The following is a 23,098-nucleotide window of genomic DNA, read 5'->3' as shown; positions in this document are numbered from 1 at the left end:
GTCTTTGGCTATGATTGGGCCTCAGAACAATAACTAAAGCATAGAAGGAAGGCTAAAATAGCAACAGAACTCTATAATTCTGCTCTACTTTATCTTACGGAACCGGCGTAATGTTAGACAAAGACGCATATACAAAAATTGTTTCGTAATTTCGTAGGTTGTCACAAGTTTTTCATTGCCTAGTGTTGGGTTTCACTTTACTAATATGTCGATAAAATTAAATTTACTTACAATTAATGTCGATAATTTTTTTTTACAAGATTTCTTTTTGTAGGATGCAATTATCTTCTTCTTGATGAAAGGAGACTCTGTCTCTGATAGGTAAGTATCTAACCATTTTTGGATTATATTGTCTGGTTTATATTAGTTTGGAGCTGCAGCTCACATTCAGGAAGGAAAGAAAATAGCCAACTGTTATCGTTTCATCGGTAAGTATTTTGTAATATTCGAATTTATTTATGATGTCATCCGCCGTGCACTGGTGTCGATCGATGTGCCGTGCAAATTGGAACCGCCGGGTCTAAGCCGCACAGACGGTAAGAGGCCCGATGGGCTCACGCCATAGACATAGAAAAGAGTATGGACTGGAAATACCTACAGAAAAAACGTGCCACTCTGTAAACATAAAATGGCGGTCTTTACTAGGGCTACAAGCTGTTTCAATACTAGGATTACCATACTCGTACCTACTAGATATAGCATTATACTTAAAAAAAATACGGCATACAAGTATTCATAAGAGAACAGAAAGGGAAAGTAAAAGGTAGGTAGGTGGTGTACTGTATCTTTCGTGTAAAACTTGTAAGTATTGTATGTTGTGTGCAATAAAGTATATTTGTATTTGTAAAGGAAGGTTTAGTCAAGATTTATCTAAGTCGCTTACACAAATCTATAACATTCATTACATTCTTTATTGGGCGCAGTTCGTATCAACCTGGAGTGTTGGAGTAGGAGTAAATAAGAACAGGAGGTAAAATGAAATATAAATTAGATCGTAAATCTGTTCATTAGCAAGTATTTATTTTACACGTTATTAATTATGTACATTATATTTACAATAAATACAAATTTATTAATTTCTAAACAGTGTCAATTTGTTTAGAAACTGTCTTTGTGACACCCTGTCACATTGATTTTTTTTTTCATTAAGTCGTTTGATCTTGAGGCGTGACTTGTTCAGCTTTTCTTTTAAATTTTTCATCTCGTCTTCTTGAACTGACTGAAATAAAGTTTAATAATAATGTTAAAATAGTGTATGTACAAAATAATCTATAAAAATAAAAGTAAAATATATCTGATTTAAGTGCATTGTGCAGCTGGTTGAATTATACACTCTATATATGTATATCATGTTAAAAATATAAAAAGAAAATTATTTGATATACCTTTTCATGTAAATCCAGTCGACACTTTTGGATTTAATATCTGAAATCAAAGATAATAATCATTTACTTATATAAAACGTGTACAACTCATAATTGTTTAGACATAAAACAACTACAGACTTAGTATATACTAAGTTTATTAAGTACATAATAATATGTAGTTGAATGATAGATAATATAAACGTGTTGTGATAACATGATACAAATATCTTATCTATCTAGCCAGCAGTGAGATGATGCAGGCTAGGCTAAAATTTAAATATAAATTTAAACACCATTTCATCTGTCTGATCTATAATGTTCAATGTAGGAATAGCATCGTCTCGAAGACGCCTCCACTTTGAATTAGGAACACACATAAATGAATCCGCAGTAAAATGTTTCGAGCAAATACGGCTGTACTTATTTGGAATCCAATTTCGTCTATTAATGCGAATTATCCATTCTTTCTCTTTGTTATCGTCTACAGGAAATCTAAAAATTAAAAGTATCGATAATTTTAGTACATCACTATGGACAATCAACATAACCTCAAATCAATTCCGTATTCATCGATGAAACGTATAATATAATGGATATCTCAAATATTTTATGCTACAAATCTATTCAGCAAAACATATTACTTTCCTAAAATTGTTCAGCAGTTCACATTTCACTAGAAAATTACAAAAAACTTACCGATGAAACGACAGAAGTTGTTGGCTATTTTCTTTTCTTCCTGAATGTGAGCTGCAGCCCCATACCACACAAGACATAATGTCACAGAGTCGAGACACTCAATTATTTGATATAAATAAAAGTTTCTTTCCATTTATTTGGAAAAATATTGTTAAATTATCACTTAAAACAATCTGAACACAAGACACTCGTAAACAAAGTTCACGCGACCGTGTCAAATAGTTCGGTAAATATAAGTAAAATCTTCTTATGTATGTTACTATGTATTTGGCCGAATTAAAATGAGTCCAATAGGTCCAAATGACATTTCATGTTGTGACAACCTCGGAAAAAATGAAGCAAAGAGCGAATCATTTGTCCTTTTCTCACTCATAGTTTGTGTCGTAAGCTAGAAGAGAGCCGGTTTATAGTTTCTGAATTCTTATTTTAGCCTTCCTTCTATGCTTTAGTTATTGTTCTGAGGATTGGGCTATGAGGATGACCAAAGATTAAAAAGTTAAACTGACGTTTAGTTAGAAGTGTTGCTATGCTATTTTAATGGTATAATTATTACTTGTCATTATTCTAGTGTGGTAGATTCTTGTAAGAAAATCGATATAAGAAAAAAATAAGAAATAAATGGTCCCGTAAATCGTCCGTAGCTTGGTCTATGTTACAAACTTTTTGTTTCATGGAAGGACAAAAAGATTGTACCCTCATCGCCTCAACCAGCCTCAACACAACAGAATCATAATGTCAAGATTAATGGCCACCTCAACTTTTTGATTGCTATAAAACCGTAGAAAAATCAAATCTTTATGATTGTTTTTCGCCTTTAGACAAAAAAATAAGCACAAAATTGAAAAAATCCTATTTTACCCCTAATCATTCACTGCAATAATCTCAACATTTCTATGAAATTTTCGCATATTACACTTCGTACCAAATATTTTGTATGGCCGGAGCAGTCGTGAAAATTATGTTGACATTCAATATGGCGGTATGTCGTCAGTGCTATGCTGTATCGTGGTGAGATTTATAATTTCATGGTTTCGTATTTGCCTAAATCCAATCTCTTATTTGTTTAGCTTCCTTACAAAATCAGTAAACAGTGCGTAGTTTTATATGTGATATGCTATTTGCCTTAATGAAAGTAGTGGGAAGAGAAGTCTGGTTTCGCCGTAGAGCGTTTTAATTTGTGCAGATTGTCGGTCTTATTCGGGCGACCGATGCGTACCTAGAGAGCACTAATAAAATGTAGAACGACATCCCGAGGCGTCGCTTGATAGTAAATCGCGTTATTATTACTATTCGCTTTGGTTTGTGATCGTTAACACGTACATTTTACCTAATCCAAGTGTCTATTCCAGCTTGTGAATATCGGTAAAGGTATACATAGATAGTAAATTATACGATTACCTTTAACCAAGCCGATGTACCACGGAGCTCCGATTCAGCAAGCATTGAAGACATCTGAGGATCTAGTTAACATAATCATAGTACGTAGTTTTATTTTGCGACATTAGTGGTTTCGGTGTATAAATTGTGACTTTTCGTTAGAGACTTGCTATTCTTCAGAACAAAAACACTGAAGAAAATGTGATTTGAGTAAAAAATTTATAACTTCTTTATAAAACTTTTAACACCACACGATATTCTGTGATATATTGCTACATAATACTGAAGATTTTCGACCTATATACAAGGAAGACACAATCAAGGAACAATGTCAAGCAATCCTCAGTGGAAAATGTTCCAGCCGCCAGATTCACACTCGACACCATTGCAAGATATTTTAGATCTCCAGCACTCAAACATGCAGGCCAAACCGATGTACAGGAATGGTAAGTAAAATACCTTCTTACTAGTATTTTTGTAACTAAATGTGATAATGATTGAGAATGTTCTTGGGTTTTTAAGGTACTTACAGCAGTGAGTATCCAAGCTCTCCGAGGGATAACTACAATAGTATGGGGAAGTCGACTGGTGGAAATTTATTCACTCTTGGCAATTACAATTTAGATGCATGCCCTATGGGTGATTCTGTTGGGGTTTATTCTTCAGGATCTACCAATAATTCATCTCAATATGATTCTACAAATCACCCACCTATTAGAGAGACAGGGATTATTGAAAAATTACTGGCAAGTACACTTTGTTGAAATAATTTCATTCCTGAATTTCAATTACAATAAATAGATTTTTCTTTTGATGGTTTTTAATAAGTAAATTCCATTTTCTGTTTTATTTTACTACATTTTTATGACTTTTAGTCTATTAGGCTACCCTCCACTGAACAATTTAGTAGTTTAAAATTGGTGGTAGGTAGTTTAAAATGTTAAATATTGTTGTTTCATATCTGAATCAACATCATGTTTCTAATAAACATAGCTAACATTGTTATTCTAATTGCTTAAATACTAACATAATTTACTATTTGACCATCTTGGTAGATTTATATCTTCCCTTGTTAATTATTACTTCAGTATTTTTTTATTTAAGAATTAGTATTGTTGCCTTGTACTTATGTTAATAATTGATATAATTACAGGCATAAATTGACATATTAATTTTGTTTTAGCATTCTTATGGATTTATCCAATGTTGTGAAAGGCAGGCTCGTCTGTTTTTTCATTTTAGTCAGTTCAGTGGTAACATTGAACATCTTAAAATTGGGGATCCAGTGGAATTTGAAATGACTTATGACCGGCGCACGGGTAAACCTATTGCTTCAACAGTCACCAAGATAGCACCTGAAGTGGTATGATTATTGTGATTTGTATGAAGCACATCTTGCTAATACTTTGAATATATTATTGCTTGTTTACTACTCCCAAATATGCTTTAATTGTTTTGACTATATATTTTATTGTCCAACCTATAGAGGTAGTAGGGGTCATATTGGCTTTTGCTTGATATTGAAGTGTTGGTATAATTTGTTTTATAATTTAAGGTGTTGAGTGAAGCAAGAGTAACTGGCACTGTTACAACTGAAGTGAAAGGCGAGGGCTCTGGAGACAATACCGGAAGAATCTCTTATGAGAACCGTGGTGAATGTTTCTTCTTGCCTTACACAAAGGATGATGTAGAGGGCAATGTTACTTTGCGAACCGGTGACGCCGTTAGTTTTCAGATTGCTACTAATCAAAGGTGATTTACTTCTATATAAGAAAAAGCAAATTAAGTATTTCTTGTACAATTTTTAAATTACTATTTTATTGCAGAGGCACTTTGGGAGCCTGTCATGTGCGCTTCGAAAATCCTGTACACCCAGTGAAATATCATGGTGTGATCTGCTCTATGAAAGAAAATTTTGGTTTTATTGAGCGTGCTGATGTTGTAAAGGAAATATTCTTTCATTACTCTGAAGCCAAAACTAAAGAGAAGCTTTGCCTAGGTGATGATGTTGAATTTATAATTCAGACTAGGAATGTGAGTACCATAATTCATTTTGAGATTTATTTTGTGTGTATTGTTAAAATCTTTATCTTTTATAATGTTTATTGTTTGCTCACAGGGAAAAGAGGTAGCCTGTCATATAACAAAACTGCCGAGTGGGTCAGTTGTTTTTGAAGATGTTAGTCCTGAAATAATGCGCGGCCAGGTTTTGAAGCCTCTGGAGCGCGGAAATATGGTTAGGGTGCCACAAAGTGACCCTCTGCCGGGCAGGATTCGATACCGCGCTGCTGATCATTCTGAGGTTGAAGTTCCTTTCGGAGACAAAGACCAGTCTGGCGAGTTCACTCTGCGTCATGGAGACTGGGTGCAGTTTCAGGTTGCAACAGACCGCAGAGACCAGTTAAAGCGAGCTACTAACATCTCTCTGCTTGATGAATCTTTTAATGTATCTGGTGAAAGGTATTCAATAAATCAATATCTATCTATTGAAAATACTAAACTTTACATTGGTCAAATCTTACCTAATTTTCTTTTTGTCTAGGCGAGAACAAGGCGTGGTATGCTCCCTGCGTGAAGGTTTTGGTTTTATCCGTTGTGTGGAGCGTGAACAAACTATGTTCTTTCACTTTGCTGAAGTGCTTCGCCTCGGCCATGAGCTAAGCGTCGGTGACGAGGTACCTACTTCCTTTCATAGTTTCTTATATAATTTTGTTCATCTACCCTACTTGAATAAAATACTAATTTGTTTAAAAAAGTATTCTACAAGCAGTTTCTCAAGATAGAATGATATTGAAGATTGTTACAGTTTTATTATGAGCTGCAATTCTTGTTAAGGTGGAGTTTACTGTGGACCCGGTGACGACTTTCTCGAACATGAATACTCGTCAGTCTGCCATCCGCATCAAGCACCTGCCGCCGGGCACGGTGCAGTTTGAGACATTGATCGAGCGGGGCGTGCGTGGTGTCGTGACAAAGGAGGCTCAACTCTATGTGCCTTCGAGCCCCACTCGCCCTGAGCCAGGAGTACGTACACTTAAATTGTGTCTGACGTATTCAAGCATTATCAGTATCTTGATATTGTTAAACAGCACCAATATAAGTATGATCACTTTGGTACAGTCAGTCAGTCGGTTAATAGCTTATAAGTCCAAACACCATTCATGCTTTCACGCTGGTACAAAATGACGTTCCACGCATCTCTCACTAATTAATAAAAAAATATTTACTTTTGTGTAGGTAGAATTATAGTGACATTGGTCTTCTATACAGGATGGAAACGGCATTATTACATGCCAAATCAACGGCATGAAGAAAACGCTCCCATTTACCACCAAAAAATGCGAGTCTAAGATGCTACCTCGAGTTGGCGATAAAGTAATCTTCGACATATATCAGGTATGTTAACTTAGTATTTATATACAGGGTGCTAGCTTAGTGACATGGGCGTGAGTGAATATCAAGTGCATTTTTCGGTCGCAAAACTCATGAAAACGTTTTTCCAATTAAATTCAGTTCCATACTTTGGCGACAGATAATTCGACTGGATATTAACTCTGAATGACGTAGAATCATACCCCTCAGCATTCAATACGGTGTTACTCATACCCTATAGTTATAGAAATACTCCATTTTATGGTGTTTTGTACATCATTGTCCTCAGCCTATTCAGCTTAAACATTTATCAGTTATCATGTAGAGGACATTGGGTAAAAATTTATGCTGAAAGATGAAAATATAAAGGGAAGGTTTTTTAATTTTCTACGTACTTGCAACTATTCAGTGATGTGTTCATTTTAAAATCTAAATTAATATAAAACAATGTATAATATTATCTTAGAGAAAAATAATTACCTACAAGTGTATCTCCTGGTCATATTGTGTTTGTTACGTAAGTAATGTTGAATGTGAATGTGGCAGACGAAGAGCACCAAGGAGCTGGTGGCGATGTCAGTGCAAATCCAGCACAGCCTGACCAACGGCGCGGCCAACGGCAGTAACAGCGCGCGCCCCGTCATGCAAGGCTTCATCGCCGCGCTCAAAGACGGCTTCGGATTCATCGAGACTGCCGACCATACCAAAGAAGTCTTCTTTCATTTCAGGTATGTATAATGTAGTGTGTTACTTGATAAATAAACAGATCACATTTATACACAAAGAAGCAGGTTGATAAAAAGTAATATTACATATGAATACATACCGCTCGTAATCTCTGACAAGGTGTCCAGCTTATCAGCGATTTCGAGCCAGAAATATGAGATGACAACTTAGGAACACGACCGGTGATCAGCCCTCCACATATAACGGTTAAAAATGTTAGAAAGGACACAATTCGTCTGTCAGCGTTTACAACGTGCCCGGGCAAATAAGTAGCTGAACGCGTTCTATGTCTTTTGTGCGCTCCCAATACAGTACAAAACCAATAACTAAACTTTATCCAATTTTAGTAACAGTATCGTTTGAACCGGCTTACACTACTATGTGCTTCTTTATCTTTATTATAGCACATTATAGCCGGATCTCTTTCAGAACACAAAAAAGCGATGCTTCACATCCATACTCAAACAGCGACTCTGAGGGGACATTTATCGCCAATTACAATAAGTACGATGCCCGCGTCGTTATACATTGCGAGCTATTAGCAATAAGGATGTTGTTATGAATATCAAACCTATAGTTGTGTTCGTTGCGTCTGTCACTATGTGATTTTAGTAGAATCTTGAATTCTTTACCATTTTAGTGGAAACCAGTGCTTGAAAGCGGTTAAGGTAACGCAACAGTTATTATATCAGTATAAAATTACAGCACCAATTTCCTATTTATCCGTAAAACGGTAGCATTAACTTAACAACTTTGAAGCCCCTGGTTGGAACAATGCAATACAAAATACTTTGATAGTGCACACAGAAAGACAACTATACAGAAACTAAGAAATAAAGAATGTAAAGTCGCCCTGTTGCTCAAGTAGCAATCTCTTCGAGACAACTGAGAAAATTCTGGTTTGAATAATACTATGTGAACAACCATTAATTATTATTGTGTAACAAGGGGCAATAATTATAAGAAATATAAACTATCAAGCACAAAACTAGACTTTTTAAATTTGAATTCTTATTCTGTGGGAGAGCCGATAGAATAAAATAGAATAGAAACGTATCTTTGATATTATAAACGTAGCTTCGGGAAAATATCTACTATTTAAGATTAAACGAAAGCGAGGTTAGTGCAGTTCCTCTTTAGCGGGGGGGGGGGGGGCACCGTTTTTCAATTGACTGCAAAGCGATTGTATGCAATTTCATGTTCCTAATTGGTTCTGACAAAACTATCTCAACAAGCATTAGCGATTGATTTAAATTACACACATCTTTGTTTTCCTGTTTGTAACATTTTTTGTAATGTGCACGTGATGTAACAAATAGTACTCCCACAATTCTACAGCTACTACTAAAATCGATTCGAGTCTCCAGTTGAAGGATATAATATCTAGGCAAAGGTACCCTACTAGACTTTGTTAATTAATAAGTTGTAGAAAATCAATACCATTGTTTCCGCTAAGAAACGATTCTTGGAAAGTTTATTATTGTACTACTACTTAAAAGCAGGTTAGCTGGCGAATTGCTTTGCGAATTTATAACGTGTATCTACCGCGTACATTTATTTATTAACATGTTGTATGACAAAGATTCATCAAATTGGCGAAATACTTGAAATCATTAACATTCCATACATTACTTGTATGAGAACTTATGTTGTTTAAAACTAGTGACGTGCTGGATGTTCGTATCCGTATCCGCAGATATTCGAGGTGCAAAAGGTCACCTTTAAGTTACTTTTTAACGGATCTTGAATGGATTTATTACATTACTATAAAAGAGAATAGTACCACACTCGTAACTTTTTGCATTAGCTATTATTTTATATTTTAATTAACTTACAATTATTTACTGTTAAGAAACGTAACCTACAGTGCGTGTGTTTGCTAAACTATAAACAAAAACGCCCAGTGCAAACATATCGTGACTACTTATTTGTACCAAAGCGCAAAGCGTCAACTATCGTTTTAATGTGACGCATGTATTTTGAATAAAAAAGTGGATACGCGTATCCGTACTCGCGGATCTAGACACTTAATCAGTGTCCTTCAATCTGACATATTACTATCTAATATATGCCATAAACAGTATGATAGAAAATTTAAATAATCAGGGTAAACAGTAGAGTCTTGTGGTGCACTATATTTTTACACTTTCCCTTTATTGTAACAAAAATGTTTATTAGTGAAAGGAGGAACAAAATATAGTGTTCTAAGGAGGTATTCAAAGGCAAGCTTATTTTTAATAAAACTAACTTTATTATATGTATATAATAAATAATATCGTCCACTAAGTACTAAACTTCTCCATTGTACGTAATTTCAATATCTGTATCCGCTATGTGTGGCTCACGTTATTCTTGTTGGATTCTGGAATATGTGGTGATTCTGGAATAAAAGTGTCTTGAAATTTTACGACTGTCCCTTATTGAAAATCTTTTTTATTAATTTGAAGTATATGAAAGTCTTTTTTATGCGTAACTATGCGCAGTTGTTAGTTATAAATGTAGTAAACCTTTAATTGCATCGAGTACTGATAATTTTATCGGGTATAAAAGGCCCTAAAAAACTGGATATTCTGTACATTGTCAATAAAGATTAATACTATGGTAGACAAAAGCTGGTGTTCCCCTCTGCGAACCACAATGTGACATGTCTCACCTCGCCCCGCGAAAAGGAGCAGAAGATGTTGAATTGACAACTAACGGTATGGCTACTCCTCTCCGGTCCGCGGAGATCCGTTTTGCTCTATGGTTACTATACATAGTGTTAACAACTTTGGAGCTTAAGAATGAGAATAAGAAGCCTAAAGATGTTTTTTTTACTATCCTTGGCATCTTGGCAATGGTCCGTAACGTAGTTCGTTAAGCGCCATCCAACGAGTTCTTGAGAACTATTTTTTTAATTTTAAAAAGAAAGTCTCCCATTCGGTTGTATCCTTTGTCAACGATAAATTACGAAATTCTGATTACTAAATAAAGACTGCTCTAACGAATAACATTACTTTTTTTCTATTTACCTTATGAATTTTAATCAAGAAAAACATAATAATAAGTCCGACATTTTATCAGGTTTATCTATGGCGTCACCAGGTGTTCGAAAGCTAGCAATTGCCACACACAAGTATTATACAAAGACTAAAATGGTCACCCAAACAAAGGGGAAACTACAGGTTGTTAATGACACCGTACCGAATACTGAGCCCCTTCAGCTCATGATTCCTAGTTAATGTTAAGTGGTGTCTTTTGTACTATTTTTTTTTAAAAGTATTTTTTATTATCTTTATTACACTCGAAACGAATATAGAATATTGCGAAGGTCCCATTACCCATCAAGCTATTAATTAACTAACCTGAACAATTTTTGTACCACTTTAGGTCACTTCTTTATTTATCATCGGGTGAGACTCAAACGCAAACCAATTTTTTTAAATAAAAAGTATACACTTTATACTACGTAATACTGTTATATAATATTTAATACTTTATTTCGGTTATTTCTTCAGATGGTTCAGTTAGACGTAATGTGAAATCGAATAGTTCAGCCGAATATTCGGTTCGGTAATAGTCTAACCCAATAACATCCGGATAAATCACTTTTCGGCGCATCTGTAGTGTAAAGTGAACAATGTCTACTAAAGACATCATCATAATCAGCCCATTAACGTCCCCACTGCTGGGGCACGGGCCTTCCCTATGGATGGATAGGGAGATACTAAAGACATACGTGGACTAAATTGATTTATATATTTGGATAAAATAATATTTACAAAACGTATTGATGTAAATAATTGGAAACATTTCAGTAATTTGGAAGGTTCGGCGGATGCGTTGGAGCTGGGCACGGAGGTGGAGTACACACTCGGCCGTGTGAATGGCTCGGGCGGCGGGTGCGCCAGCGCAGAGTTCGTGCGTGTGCTACAGCGCGGCACCATCCCCATCGCCAAACCGCTAGAACAGTCGCTGAACGGTACCGTCACCAGGACCCTGCGTGCCCTCAATCCGGACCAGGCGCAATATTCCGGTATGCTACGGCTATATATAACAATAGATTCGGCATATTTATATTCCGACAATTTGTCGATAACAATAGCATTGTGTTACAGGGCTAATTCAAGTAGACGGCGGCGGAAGCTATGAGTTCGGTATAATGGGGCTGGCGTGCAAGCGTGAGATCTTGCAGGTGGGCGACCCAGTCACCTTCCAAGCCGACATCGAAGGACGCGCTACGAACATCGTGCCTATCAGGAAAAAGAGGCGCGCAACCGTTGATGCTATAAAAGGTAATCTTGATTTAATCAACTTGCGATTTTTATTAAAACGGGATATTTTATGGACCCGAACGGAAACAACAAATTGAATAAAAAAAATAAATATCCGATGCTTGAGCACACCCCGGCAACCTCGCAACCTCGTTTTACACAGACACTTCACATTGACATTATCGTTCACGCGAAACTGTGTGTGTGATGTCCTCAGACAATTACAATACCTAATTTAACCGTCATTACTTACTTAGGTAGGTACTACTTACGAAATAAGCTTTTATAATCATCAGTTATATTCATTTATTTATTTACCACACAAACAAAACATAATTAACAATGGAGGTTAATGGCAATGTGAACTGTCTGTGTAAAACGAGGTTTGTATGAAGTGTCCGCGGTGTGGTTCAACGCAGCCCATTCCATCAAAATTATTTAGCCTTGTCTGGAAATTAACTGTTTTGGAAATTTAACAGACAACCTTTAATTTTATAGGGTTATAGGGGCTGGCGCATACAATACCAGCCCTCGCTTTCGTGGTTACCGTACCGCTGTGTAAAAGTAATAGTTTTTTTGTATCTCAAAAACTATAAATTAAATATTAACAAATACTCAAACACGAATAAACTTAGTTTTAGACAACAAATATATTTATCCATTCCAAAAATAAGATTTTGAAGCCGTGGTAGCCCAGTTGGCAGAACGCTTGACTGCGAGGTCGCGGGTCCCAGCGCGGGCCTAAACCAACGATTTTTGGACCATAAATGTGTGTATGTAAATGTATGTATGTATGTATGTGTAGTCTAGATTAACCAAGTGATCACGGTTCGTAGATAAATCTACCGCAACATGATCCCATGATGTTAAATAAACTATTTTAGGACGACTATCTGACATACAATTAGGCAGACTAGGAGATGCTGCAAGCTGAGGGCAGGCAACCATGTTTTTTTATGAACCAGGTTATCCGGACTATTGACTGGTGTGATTTTCATCTTGGTAGTCGATGACGAAAATTTTTTTTGCCACTCCTATATTCGCGGAACGCTCCAGGGTAGGACGAGGCAACCCAGATTTTTTTTTTCACTTCTTGATAACCGTTATCGAATGGGCCAGGTCTTTAGGCGGTATCCGATGACGTAAACACCAAAAAAATGACATATTATATAATTGTCTCCTACACAAAACGCTCCAGGATTAGGTGAGGCAACCCGATTTTTTACGAAAGCCTATTCAAACAGTGACAACTATAAACTGGTCCAAACGTGGTAGTCGTTGACGAAGGATATGTCACGGTCCGCTCTCGTACCATCACTCTGGCCCACTGCGCTGCAGATTTACAAGGCGCAAGTACGTTGATATATGGAATACTGTTCTCATTTGTACCTGTGGGCTGGCGCTATCCAGTACCAGCTTCTTCCTCTGGATCACATCCAACGGGGAGTGACTTGAATCGTCAGTGACCAGTGTATTTCAGATCGGCTTGACTCTTTGGCGCTGTGTAGATGTCCATCCTCACCACTTAGGTGGTTGGCAGCCCACAACATTGCGTTTTAAACGTCCTGCTGAAGCAGCAACTGTGGAACGAATTGTTGCTTGCGGTATGGTATTTCCGGAATGATGCGTCCTTCGACAAAAGAGTGTACTCCCATCTGAAAGGCCGGCAACGCCATTGTGACCCCTCTGATGTTGCGGTAGTGTATGGGCGGCAATCGCTGACCATCAGGCTCGCTCGCAGCAGGTCTGCTCGCGGCAGGTCTGCTCGCTGCTCGGTTTCAATCTATATTAAAAAAAAAGATCTATAAATAACGAGATGTACGCAGACGAAATCGCGGGCGGCTGTTAGTACTTTATAATGTAATGTTTGTAGGCGGTTTCGGCTTTCTATCGCTGGAGACGGAGGACAATCGACGGTTGTTCTTCCACATGTCGGAGGTACGCGGCAACCCCGCGTCGCTGCAGCCCGGCGACACCGTTGAGTTCGTGCTGCTCACCAACCCCCGGAACGGCAAGTGCTCTGCCTGCAATGTAGTCAAAGTCAGGTATGTAAACATTTCTGATTTTAAAAAATGACAGTTATTCATTTAACAAGAGTAGAAAGAAGTGAGTAATTTAAAAACATGAGATGTTACTAATTTCCTGTCGTGTGAGTGTGAAACATATAACTTTTAACCTTTATCAGCGAGAAAAGTTTTATAGGTTTAGCTAAATTCAGCATAACGAACCTATTCTCTCCACTCTTTCAGAGTAAGACAACTGTGCTCATAACTGGACGCATTGTTAATTTTTTGCCATATACCACAAAAATAGTTCAAACAATGTAAAAAAAATAATCATTCGGTCTTTTTTTTATATGTAAATATAAAATAAAATGACTCCAATGAAATGTCAAATGTTTTCTATGTTAGGGAACTACACCAGGCATACATGAGTACTTAATTATATCTTATTCTAATGTTTTTTTTTATATTGGAGAAACCTTGGCAGAACCTCTGCCAACTAGCACCAACTCAGGGACAGGTCTTTAGTCTTTCTAGAAAGGACTTGTCGTCAGGGCTAAGGCAAAGGGCTAAAAGGGCTAGATAAAAGTATATTCAACCTAATTTGGACTTCAGTGAGTACATATAACTTACCCCTTGTACGGTTACAAAATATTTATCTGTATAACCTGAATACTGTTCTCTCTTGATGTTGTATAGAACTATAAACACTGCAATTGGCCATGCTCGGTTTTTGTAAAAGTACAGAAAGCTGAAAACCATTTCGAGATAAATGAATTTGAAACAACTCCCTATATTTACTTTTTTTTATTTTTCAGTATTTTTGAAGATATTTTATTAAAATGATTGACTTTTATTTGACCTTTGTAACAAGATGTATAAAAATATGCCTTTGCCATGTCCGTATACACAACAGGACCCTTCGTCTGATTCGATCGACAACCAGAGTTTCACTTTCGTAATATTTAGTACCTTCCGAGTAGTGTAAGAAAAATAATAGTACCTTTACAGTTAAACAAAAAACTTGAATTAATTTCCAGCAGGACCCTCCGTGGTTTGAAGGTCTTCAGACCATTGGTGTATATCCCTGTATAGCGGTGCATTAGTACCTTCAGATTATCTTCGTTTTCTTTTAAAACAAATATTAGTTTATAAGAAATAAATCTACAAAATTTTTATACTGCCAGCAGGACCCTTTTTTGTTTTGGTGCTTTCAGTCCAGACATTCATATTTCCTAGCAGCAGTATATTAGTACTTTTCAAAAAAATATCGCTTAATTAAAAAAAAAATGTATTAAAAAGTAATAAGACTGATTCTTTATCAGAGAAAATATTCTAACACTTTTATTTATGTGATGCAACCAATGATCTACTATGATCTTTATTAACCCACGCTGAACAACGTTTGATTGATAATTTCTATTGGTAATTGTAATTTTGATTGGTAATTGTAATTTTGATTGATAATTCCTAATGTAAATTTTTGTAAATATAATTTATTTTTTGTTATAATTTTCATTGTGTTTTCCTTTTTGACGATATCAAACTACGTACCTACCTAATATAACATGAAAACTGTTTTTTATTTCATTGGTTGCATCACATAAATAAAAGTGTTAGAATATTTTCTCTGATAAAGAATCAGTCTTATTACTTTTTAATACATTTTTTTTTAATTAAGCGATATTTTTTTGAAAAGTACTAATATACTGCTGCTAGGAAATATGAATGTCTGGACTGAAAGCACCAAAACAAAAAAGGGTCCTGCTGGCAGTATAAAAATTTTGTAGATTTATTTCTTATAAACTAATATTTGTTTTAAAAGAAAACGAAGATAATCTGAAGGTACTAATGCACCGCTATACAGGGATATACACCAATGGTCTGAAGACCTTCAAACCACGGAGGGTCCTGCTGGAAATTAATTCAAGTTTTTTGTTTAACTGTAAAGGTACTATTATTTTTCTTACACTACTCGGAAGGTACTAAATATTACGAAAGTGAAACTCTGGTTGTCGATCGAATCAGACGAAGGGTCCTGTTGTGTATACGGACATGCCTTTGCCTGCTTACAAAAAGTTCATTTATGACAAGTGGTATTGATAGTTGACACAAGTTGTTGATGAGGTTATATTCAAATTATTCAACAAGCTATTCTGTTTCTGTCTGTATTCTTTATTGCGATGGCGACTAGAACAGCTAATTTCGAAAAAGCCGACTCTCGTAATTTACCGCTAGTGAACAACGTCATGATTTTAGAGTTTATGACCAACTCCAGCAACCACAATATTTCGGAGATCAGAGAAGCGAAAGCTCTTATGTAAGTGATATAATTATACCTAGTTGCTCATAAAAATACATACATAATTGTGATTTATTGCTGTAATTTTTATATGTAATTTAAATATGTAATTAGGTACACATAAAGTAACGTTTCAACAAGTTTCATCTGAGTTTGGCGAGATGGACTGAATTGGACTGACAATCACTGACAGTGCAGTATTGAACTGACAGTATTGATATTGACGCTTTTTTTGTAGGCAAAGGCATTTTTTAATTCTTGCTTTAGTGACGTCACCAAGGGTGAAATTTTAAGTGTTTCTAAAAAATAGATAGGATTGATAAAACACAAAAATATCGAAATTGGTTCCTTAAAATGGACTATATTTTCAAAATAAATTATAAAACAAATACATAAAAAAATCGTAGCATGGCCAATTATCCGTTGACAGCTATACCTAGAAATATCGCCTAATTTCTGAATGAAATTCATAAAATGCTTGATTTGTCTTTGCAATCTAAAGTTAAAATCCAATTTTCAACTTTAACTTTTCTCGCTCGAGGTTAAAATTAGTATGCTTCACACGCGAGGAAATTTATTTTATGTCTCATGGTGTTAAATCACTCACTGGTCTCAGTAGGGTTACGTATTACAAGTATTACATACTTGATATACCTAAGGACGAAAGGCCCAAATTTTAAAACAACTATAATCCGCCGCTTTAAAGTTTTAACGAAAATGGCGGTCGTCCGCGCAGGTAGCGTGCATGCCTTGTCATGATTACGCGTTTCCCCTCGTGTCGCATCTCATACCGCACTTCAATTGAGACACAATAATTTGTGCCGTGGACATTAATATACAATTACCGCAGATTTGAACGCTCAATAATTGGGACGAAGACTTAGTGCACAAATGGCGATGCGTGGTCTCTGTAGTGGTCCTGCCAACTGTCAACACGGAGAAGAGCCCGCTAAAAAATTCCAAAAAAAAATGCGTAAAGCAAAAAAATATAGTATAAACATTGTATTATTGGCAGTAAAACCCACCAAAATAATTATTTCAATTTTAAATGCGTCACGTCACTTTATGGTTGTACCAATTGTCGATAATTTCCAAAGGACTTTTAAGGAAGTTAGACTTCAATTTGATAACAAAGGTTATAATTTAAGACTAATCCACGTAGTATAACGCCTATATCCACGAAGGGGTAGGTAGAGGTGTATAGTATGTATACACCTACATACACCTCGCTGGCTATCTTTAAGTCCATGTAATAGGGCTGAGCCTATTGCCATTAACCGAGCACAAATCCTGGAAACCACGTGATACGAATTATCTATAATCCGAACTTCGCACTAGCGAAGTCACTATTATTGAAATTGTATTCCTCTAAATTAAAAGAAATGCTAAAAAATATATTTGAATTTATAGTATCGTTTTTATACTTGTGAAAGAAAACAAAAAGTAAACATTTTGTTTTTAAATGTGCAGTAGCAAAGCCCCAATGGGAGCAAAGACAAGAACCGAGCGGCCTGAGCGCTTGCTGGCGCGGCTTCGGACAGCGTCGTTGGAAGAGTCAGGCGGACCCCGCGTGGTGCTCGCCCGACCGCCGCGCGGGCCCGATGGCACCCGCGGCTTCCGCCCCCGCCGACCCCTCGCAGGTAATTCATTATCTTACTATTTGTAACTTTCCCCATAATCTTTGATCGCGAGTTCGTACAATCAATGAGATGGAAATACAACACGTGAAGTGCAACAGTGACGATGCTATGTTATTATGGGGCCTGCTGCTATGTTGGGTTCCGAAATGTTTAAAATATTTTCTTTTGTCTCAGATATGTTAGCCGAGTGAACGCATCATGCGTGAAAGTACACCAAGGCCTGAACACTACAGCTACGTAACAGCTATAGTAGGTAACATCCTAAAGGTTTGATTTTCGAATTAAATTATTTCATGTATTCATGAGAGACTGACTGATCCTCTTTTCTTTAGCAGCATTTAGAAAATTGTTTTGTTGTTTTTACTAATTCTAAGAAAAGCAAATTTTATTATGTCATCAGCTGTCACATACCGATCAATTGTACATCAACAGTTATGGCTTATGATCAATGAGCGAGGAACATATCAAGTTAATCGAACCGAATTTAGTTGCTTATTTAGTGTTTCGTTTATGTATATTAGAGGTTCTTTTTCGCATAGATACGTTGTTCAAAATTCCGTTTCCGCCATTTTATAAAGAAGCGTTTTTTGCAGTTTGCCAAGTTCAGAAGTAAGCGTGGTGACACTTATCAAATGAAGTTGTATACCTACCATATGGCCCGAAATTATCAATGTGCTTGTTAAGTATGATGGGTTCATGTGTTATATCGACGCGAATTAATCAAATTTACATGCTTTGCGAAACTGTCTTTGTAGATCATAATATTAAAATGTAAATATTCTATAAAATCTAGGAGCATCAGTTGTAAATCAATATTATTCTTACCATCGATATACTTATACCGTGATATTTTGTGTGGATATATAAACTGTACAGTAAAATAAAATGATATATAATGTTATATTACGTAACCTGTGTGATAACTTTTATTTGAATAAACGACTCCTGTCGCGTAGCGTACTTCGCGCGTATGTACAACCCACTGCTTTCCGTTTTCAAATCTACGCCCGTGTTGTCTATGAACAGAGGTGATGGACGTTTTTTTTTGCGGTTGTCGTTGCGTCTAGGTCTTTCTCAAACCTACCGCATGGAATAGAAGCAATGATATAAATGATCTTTCGTGGCTTATCGTGGCTGTGAATCTGTTGGCGACTGTCAGACTTGCGGCAAAAGCCTATCGTTTTTGCTTTTGTTTTCGTGTGGTTTGTCTGATGTGGACCTTTGTGGATCTCGTTATTCGGAATATACTGTGATTTGTGAAAATTCTATGTGCAATAAAATCAATAAAATTATAATAGTCCTCATAGGACAGTGCTAGTCTTAGTGTTATTCGAGCCTATGTCTTGAACACGCGAGCTCTTCATCTGATAGGTGTCTCCAGTTGTTGTCGAAAATACTCCGTGGTGATGGCTAAAAAACGAACAAAATTTGTCAACTCTTTTGTAATCTGAGAAAAGCATTTAATGTACTGGAATGGAACCAAAGACTGAAAATATTTATTACGATAATAATATTGGTGTTAGATTATGTTAATTAATGACGTGGAGCGAAAAATTACTGTTTTAAACGTGTCCAATTAACTAACTAAATGCATTGTAGGATTTATCGACAACATTTGTGTCGTATTCCTGTTACTTTGAGTGAGGTACACGTTTGATTTGAATGTTTAGTTTCTAGTTGGGTTTAGTGACAAATATTTTGACACAATGTTGGTTTATACTGTGGCTATGTGAAGCCTGTATGATTTGATGGCTCTAGTTTTTATTTAAAAATTATGGAATTTTAATTATTTCAAAGTTAAGAAATGGGCAAACCAATTTTCATTTTACTTATCATTTGGGTTAAAACGTCTTAAAAAGGTACGTTACAAATGGGTGGCGATACGAGAATGATCGTGGGCGCGGTTTAGCCTTAGCAGGTCGATTGACGAAGTAAATTTTGAGTCAAAAAGAAAAAGGTGGTAAATATATAAATTTTGTTATCTGATGTGGTTAAATGGTTACGTCCGACTTTGACGATCTTGTTATATTATAGTGGTCAATGAATTGGAAGTCCGAATCGAAGCCGTGTCTTGTGAGTTTTATTTATTATGATATATTGAGAAATTAAAATCCTCTTAGCTCATATCAATTTCTTGCGCTTAAATAATAATTTCGACTATTTATGAGAGGAAGTGTTAAGTTAAAGTGATGCGTGTTTTATTTTTTCGACACGGGCGTCCAATTGTAAATTTAGAAATGTATAAATAAGGTAAAATTCTTATAATTAAACCCAAAGAAAAAAGGAATTTTGAACAAACGTTATATGCTAATGCTTCAAAACTACAATTGAGTTGCTATATCATGTGTACGCTCATGTAACCATTAATAGTAATAGTAAAATGATATAATCAGGATATTGATGTTGTAGTGTACGAAGTAACCCCGAAATCTTTCGGGTATAGGTATTATAATATACTAGTCTTTAACATATTATGCCCGGTGACTGTCTGCAGATATACTATTAAGCTAAACCTCTATTAAATTCTGTTCTATTCTCGACAGCAAGGAAGTTAGCTCAACCCTATTTTTGACTGCACATGGAGGAACATGAAATACGGTATCAAAGTTAAAGATTTTGCTTGTGAATTCTGCTGTTTGTTAACAATTTTGCAAAGTGACATTTAAACCTCGAATTTAGTTTAATATAGTTCCACAGTAATCGCCGAATACATACATACAAAACTCACACGTACTCCCTGATAACGCAGTTAAGGCTTGTGGCCACCCGACCAGATCTATAACCAATATGAACACAAATTGCAACCTTTTTTGAGGTCCTAATGAGAAGTGATGTCCTAATAAGTGCTCAGTCCATCGGCCATATAATGGTCTATCACGGTAGGATGCATAATCCCTGTCCGTTTTTACGACATGCCCGGGAAAACCAGCCAGATGAACGTGTTTAATATTTTTATTCACTCCCGTCCCAGCCTCTCGTGTTACTCGCTTTATATACAAAAAGTAATAATTCATTTTAATGCTTTGTGAAATTTGGTACAAACAACAAAATTTGAAGCTTATTGCTGTAGATTTAAATTTATAGGTACCTTTATAAATTAAGTTACCGTCCATCTGCACTTGAAAAAATTACGCACAGTGCAAGGGTTGAGAAGATTTTATCTTTCGAGAATGTAGATGTGACAAGTGAAGACCGTATTTTGAAGTTGAAAATCAATGTTTATGAATTTGGCGAACCTGCCAGTAAATCTCATTGCCTAAAAGAACCTCTGAATTGGATAACACGAGAAATGTTGAATTATTTAAGCCTTTCAGAATTACAAACTTTGGAATAATCATAAGAGTTTATTTTTATTTAGTTCTTCAATGTATTCATTAGACAAGTTATCTATGCCAAATGTTTATACACCCTGTACATTTTTGAAAATTGTGATTAAACAATGTACACTATAATTCCAATTTCTACTGAGATCCCTTTCTGTGTGGCGATGTTCGGGTACGAGGTACGTTCGAGCGATATGGCTTGCGACACACACACATTATATACTTCTAACTGATCTTCTGTTAGTGTTGATCGCTTGTTAGACAATATTCAGGCACAAGTGTTTCGATGTAGTAAGTAAATGTGCGCTCCTGTCCCGCCGTATGTTGCCATGCCCAATTCATAAGTATTATAGCTTGAACCAGCCATTAATTACACTAAAATATATTATAATAAACGATGTGATTGTACCACGTGACGGTTCTCTTATTTACTTGTTTCTGATTATATCTTCAATTCTGTTTTGTATTATTCCCACATTTGTATTGGTTTAAAGTCGATTAATAATTTGCACAGTAATTTACACCAAATAAAAGTTGAAACAAAAATTTGCTGAGTGCGACAAAGATTGGCGTGCGCAATGTTTCGTAAAGCTAATAAACGTGGCATGCTGTCTGGCAGTGACATGACGAGATCAGTTTGATGTCTAAAATTGTACGTGGACATTACGTTAACACTTTAACTGTCCATGCATTACATGTAATGCACTGAAGACCTAGCTCGGTGCGTCCGTGCATGACATATAATACACTATTAATCACCAAGAATAGTGTTGTTCCAGAGAAGCTTGAAAAATCAAACAAATCAATGTTATATTTTATTCAACCTGCCAAATAAAAGTAATACGTTTTATCTTTTAATCAAACAAAAATTAAAAAGGTTTTCTCTTACCAAATTTCAACTAAAATAAATCTTTTTTTTAACATCTTTAGTAACTAAGTGACTTATTCAATACAATATATTAAATTGAGTGACACAAAATTAATGTTGCATCGTGGAACTATGTCACCTAAATCGTTCTTGGCATCATATTTTTTTTTACAATCCTCACATTCGCCTGAAAACATAACTCCCTCGTCATTTAAGTACACCATTGTGTGAGGTAGAAGCTTAAAAAATAGTTGTCCATATAATTCTTGGTAGACCAAGATTGTATTGTATATGTCAATTATAAAATAAAATTATAAAATTGATCATGTTTCGATGTATTTGGACAATTGGTCGACGATTGAAGTTCATACGTCCGTGCATTGCATATAATGCACTATTGGACGTATGGCAATTGTATAGACAATTGCCGTGGGACAGTCAAAGTGTTAATGTACGTTATGTATAATATACAGCCTTACAAGGAAACAAGAGTCAGTCTGTCACGGCTCCGGCAGCACTTTTCAGCGGTGGCGGTGGTGGTTTCTTTGTTAGTGGAGTCATGAAGGGTTCACTTCTAATTTGCCAGCGACAATTCCGATTTGGATGTTTCTTCTTTTGTAGGGGTGTTTCATATCAAATGATGTCATTTATTATTAAATTTTCTATGCGCCCAGTAGTGTTTATCCTCGAAGGAAATCTTAAATAAAATGTAAGAAAATATCCCTAAGGTTAAAATATACGTACTTGACTGACTGAACATAAGTGCACAGACGTAATAGGACACTTAGAGCCTGTCCAGATTCTAGTCTTATCTTATATGCCTGATATTGTTGTTTCTGTACCTACTTGCGTATAAACGTTAGTTTTGAGTCGAACAAAGGTCGGAATCTATAAAGTAATCAAATTACTCTGTGGTATGAAACGCGAGTAAATCGCGTCATCTGATCAAGGTCTTATAGATTCCTGCATGTTTGGAGATGTGCGTCTGTATCCGTACGATGTTAAGTACTCTGTGGACAACGCGTGTAAATCGCGTCTGGACTTAGGCTTAGTGCAAGTTATTATGTGTCTACACTCAGCGGGATCCCCTGTCTGGGAGACATAAGAGTGATGCAGAGAATTAGATCTGAATTTGTTCTACTGAATTATCCTGAAAACAGAATTTGTTCCG

General features: G+C 36.0%; 1 protein-coding gene and 1 long non-coding RNA gene across 3 annotated transcripts; one reads left to right on the top strand and one right to left on the bottom strand.

Moving 5' to 3' along the window:
• Positions 1-999: 999 nt before the first annotated feature.
• Positions 1,000-2,524, bottom strand: LOC126380715 (uncharacterized). Its single transcript, XR_007568512.1, has 3 exons — positions 2,064-2,524; positions 1,386-1,425; positions 1,000-1,219 (listed from the first exon to the last, which is right to left on the bottom strand). It is a non-coding gene; the product is annotated as an uncharacterized LOC126380715 (long non-coding RNA).
• A 442-nt stretch (positions 2,525-2,966) lies between these two features.
• Positions 2,967-21,475, top strand: LOC126380680 (cold shock domain-containing protein E1). Of its 2 annotated transcripts, none has more exons than XM_050030242.1 (16): positions 2,967-3,071; positions 3,413-3,886; positions 3,963-4,186; positions 4,624-4,803; positions 4,996-5,192; positions 5,267-5,474; positions 5,560-5,900; positions 5,983-6,115; positions 6,276-6,464; positions 6,711-6,836; positions 7,359-7,540; positions 11,336-11,553; positions 11,636-11,812; positions 13,665-13,836; positions 17,567-17,736; positions 17,911-21,475. In XM_050030242.1, the coding sequence occupies exons 2-16, from the start codon at positions 3,769-3,771 to the stop codon at positions 17,925-17,927; spliced, it is 2,652 nt and encodes an 883-aa protein (XP_049886199.1). In that variant the 5' UTR covers positions 2,967-3,071; positions 3,413-3,768; the 3' UTR covers positions 17,928-21,475. The 2 variants fall into 2 exon arrangements, with proteins under 2 accessions (XP_049886199.1, XP_049886200.1); XM_050030243.1 differs by lacking the exon at positions 2,967-3,071 and adding an exon at positions 3,078-3,330.
• Positions 21,476-23,098: the final 1,623 nt, after the last annotated feature.

Source organism: Pectinophora gossypiella, chromosome Z (genome assembly GCF_024362695.1).
Source record: "Pectinophora gossypiella chromosome Z, ilPecGoss1.1, whole genome shotgun sequence".
Classification (NCBI taxonomy): Eukaryota; Metazoa; Arthropoda; class Insecta; order Lepidoptera; family Gelechiidae; genus Pectinophora; species Pectinophora gossypiella.
Note: the sequence above shows the minus strand (reverse complement) of the source record. Positions and strands in the feature narration are given on the sequence as shown.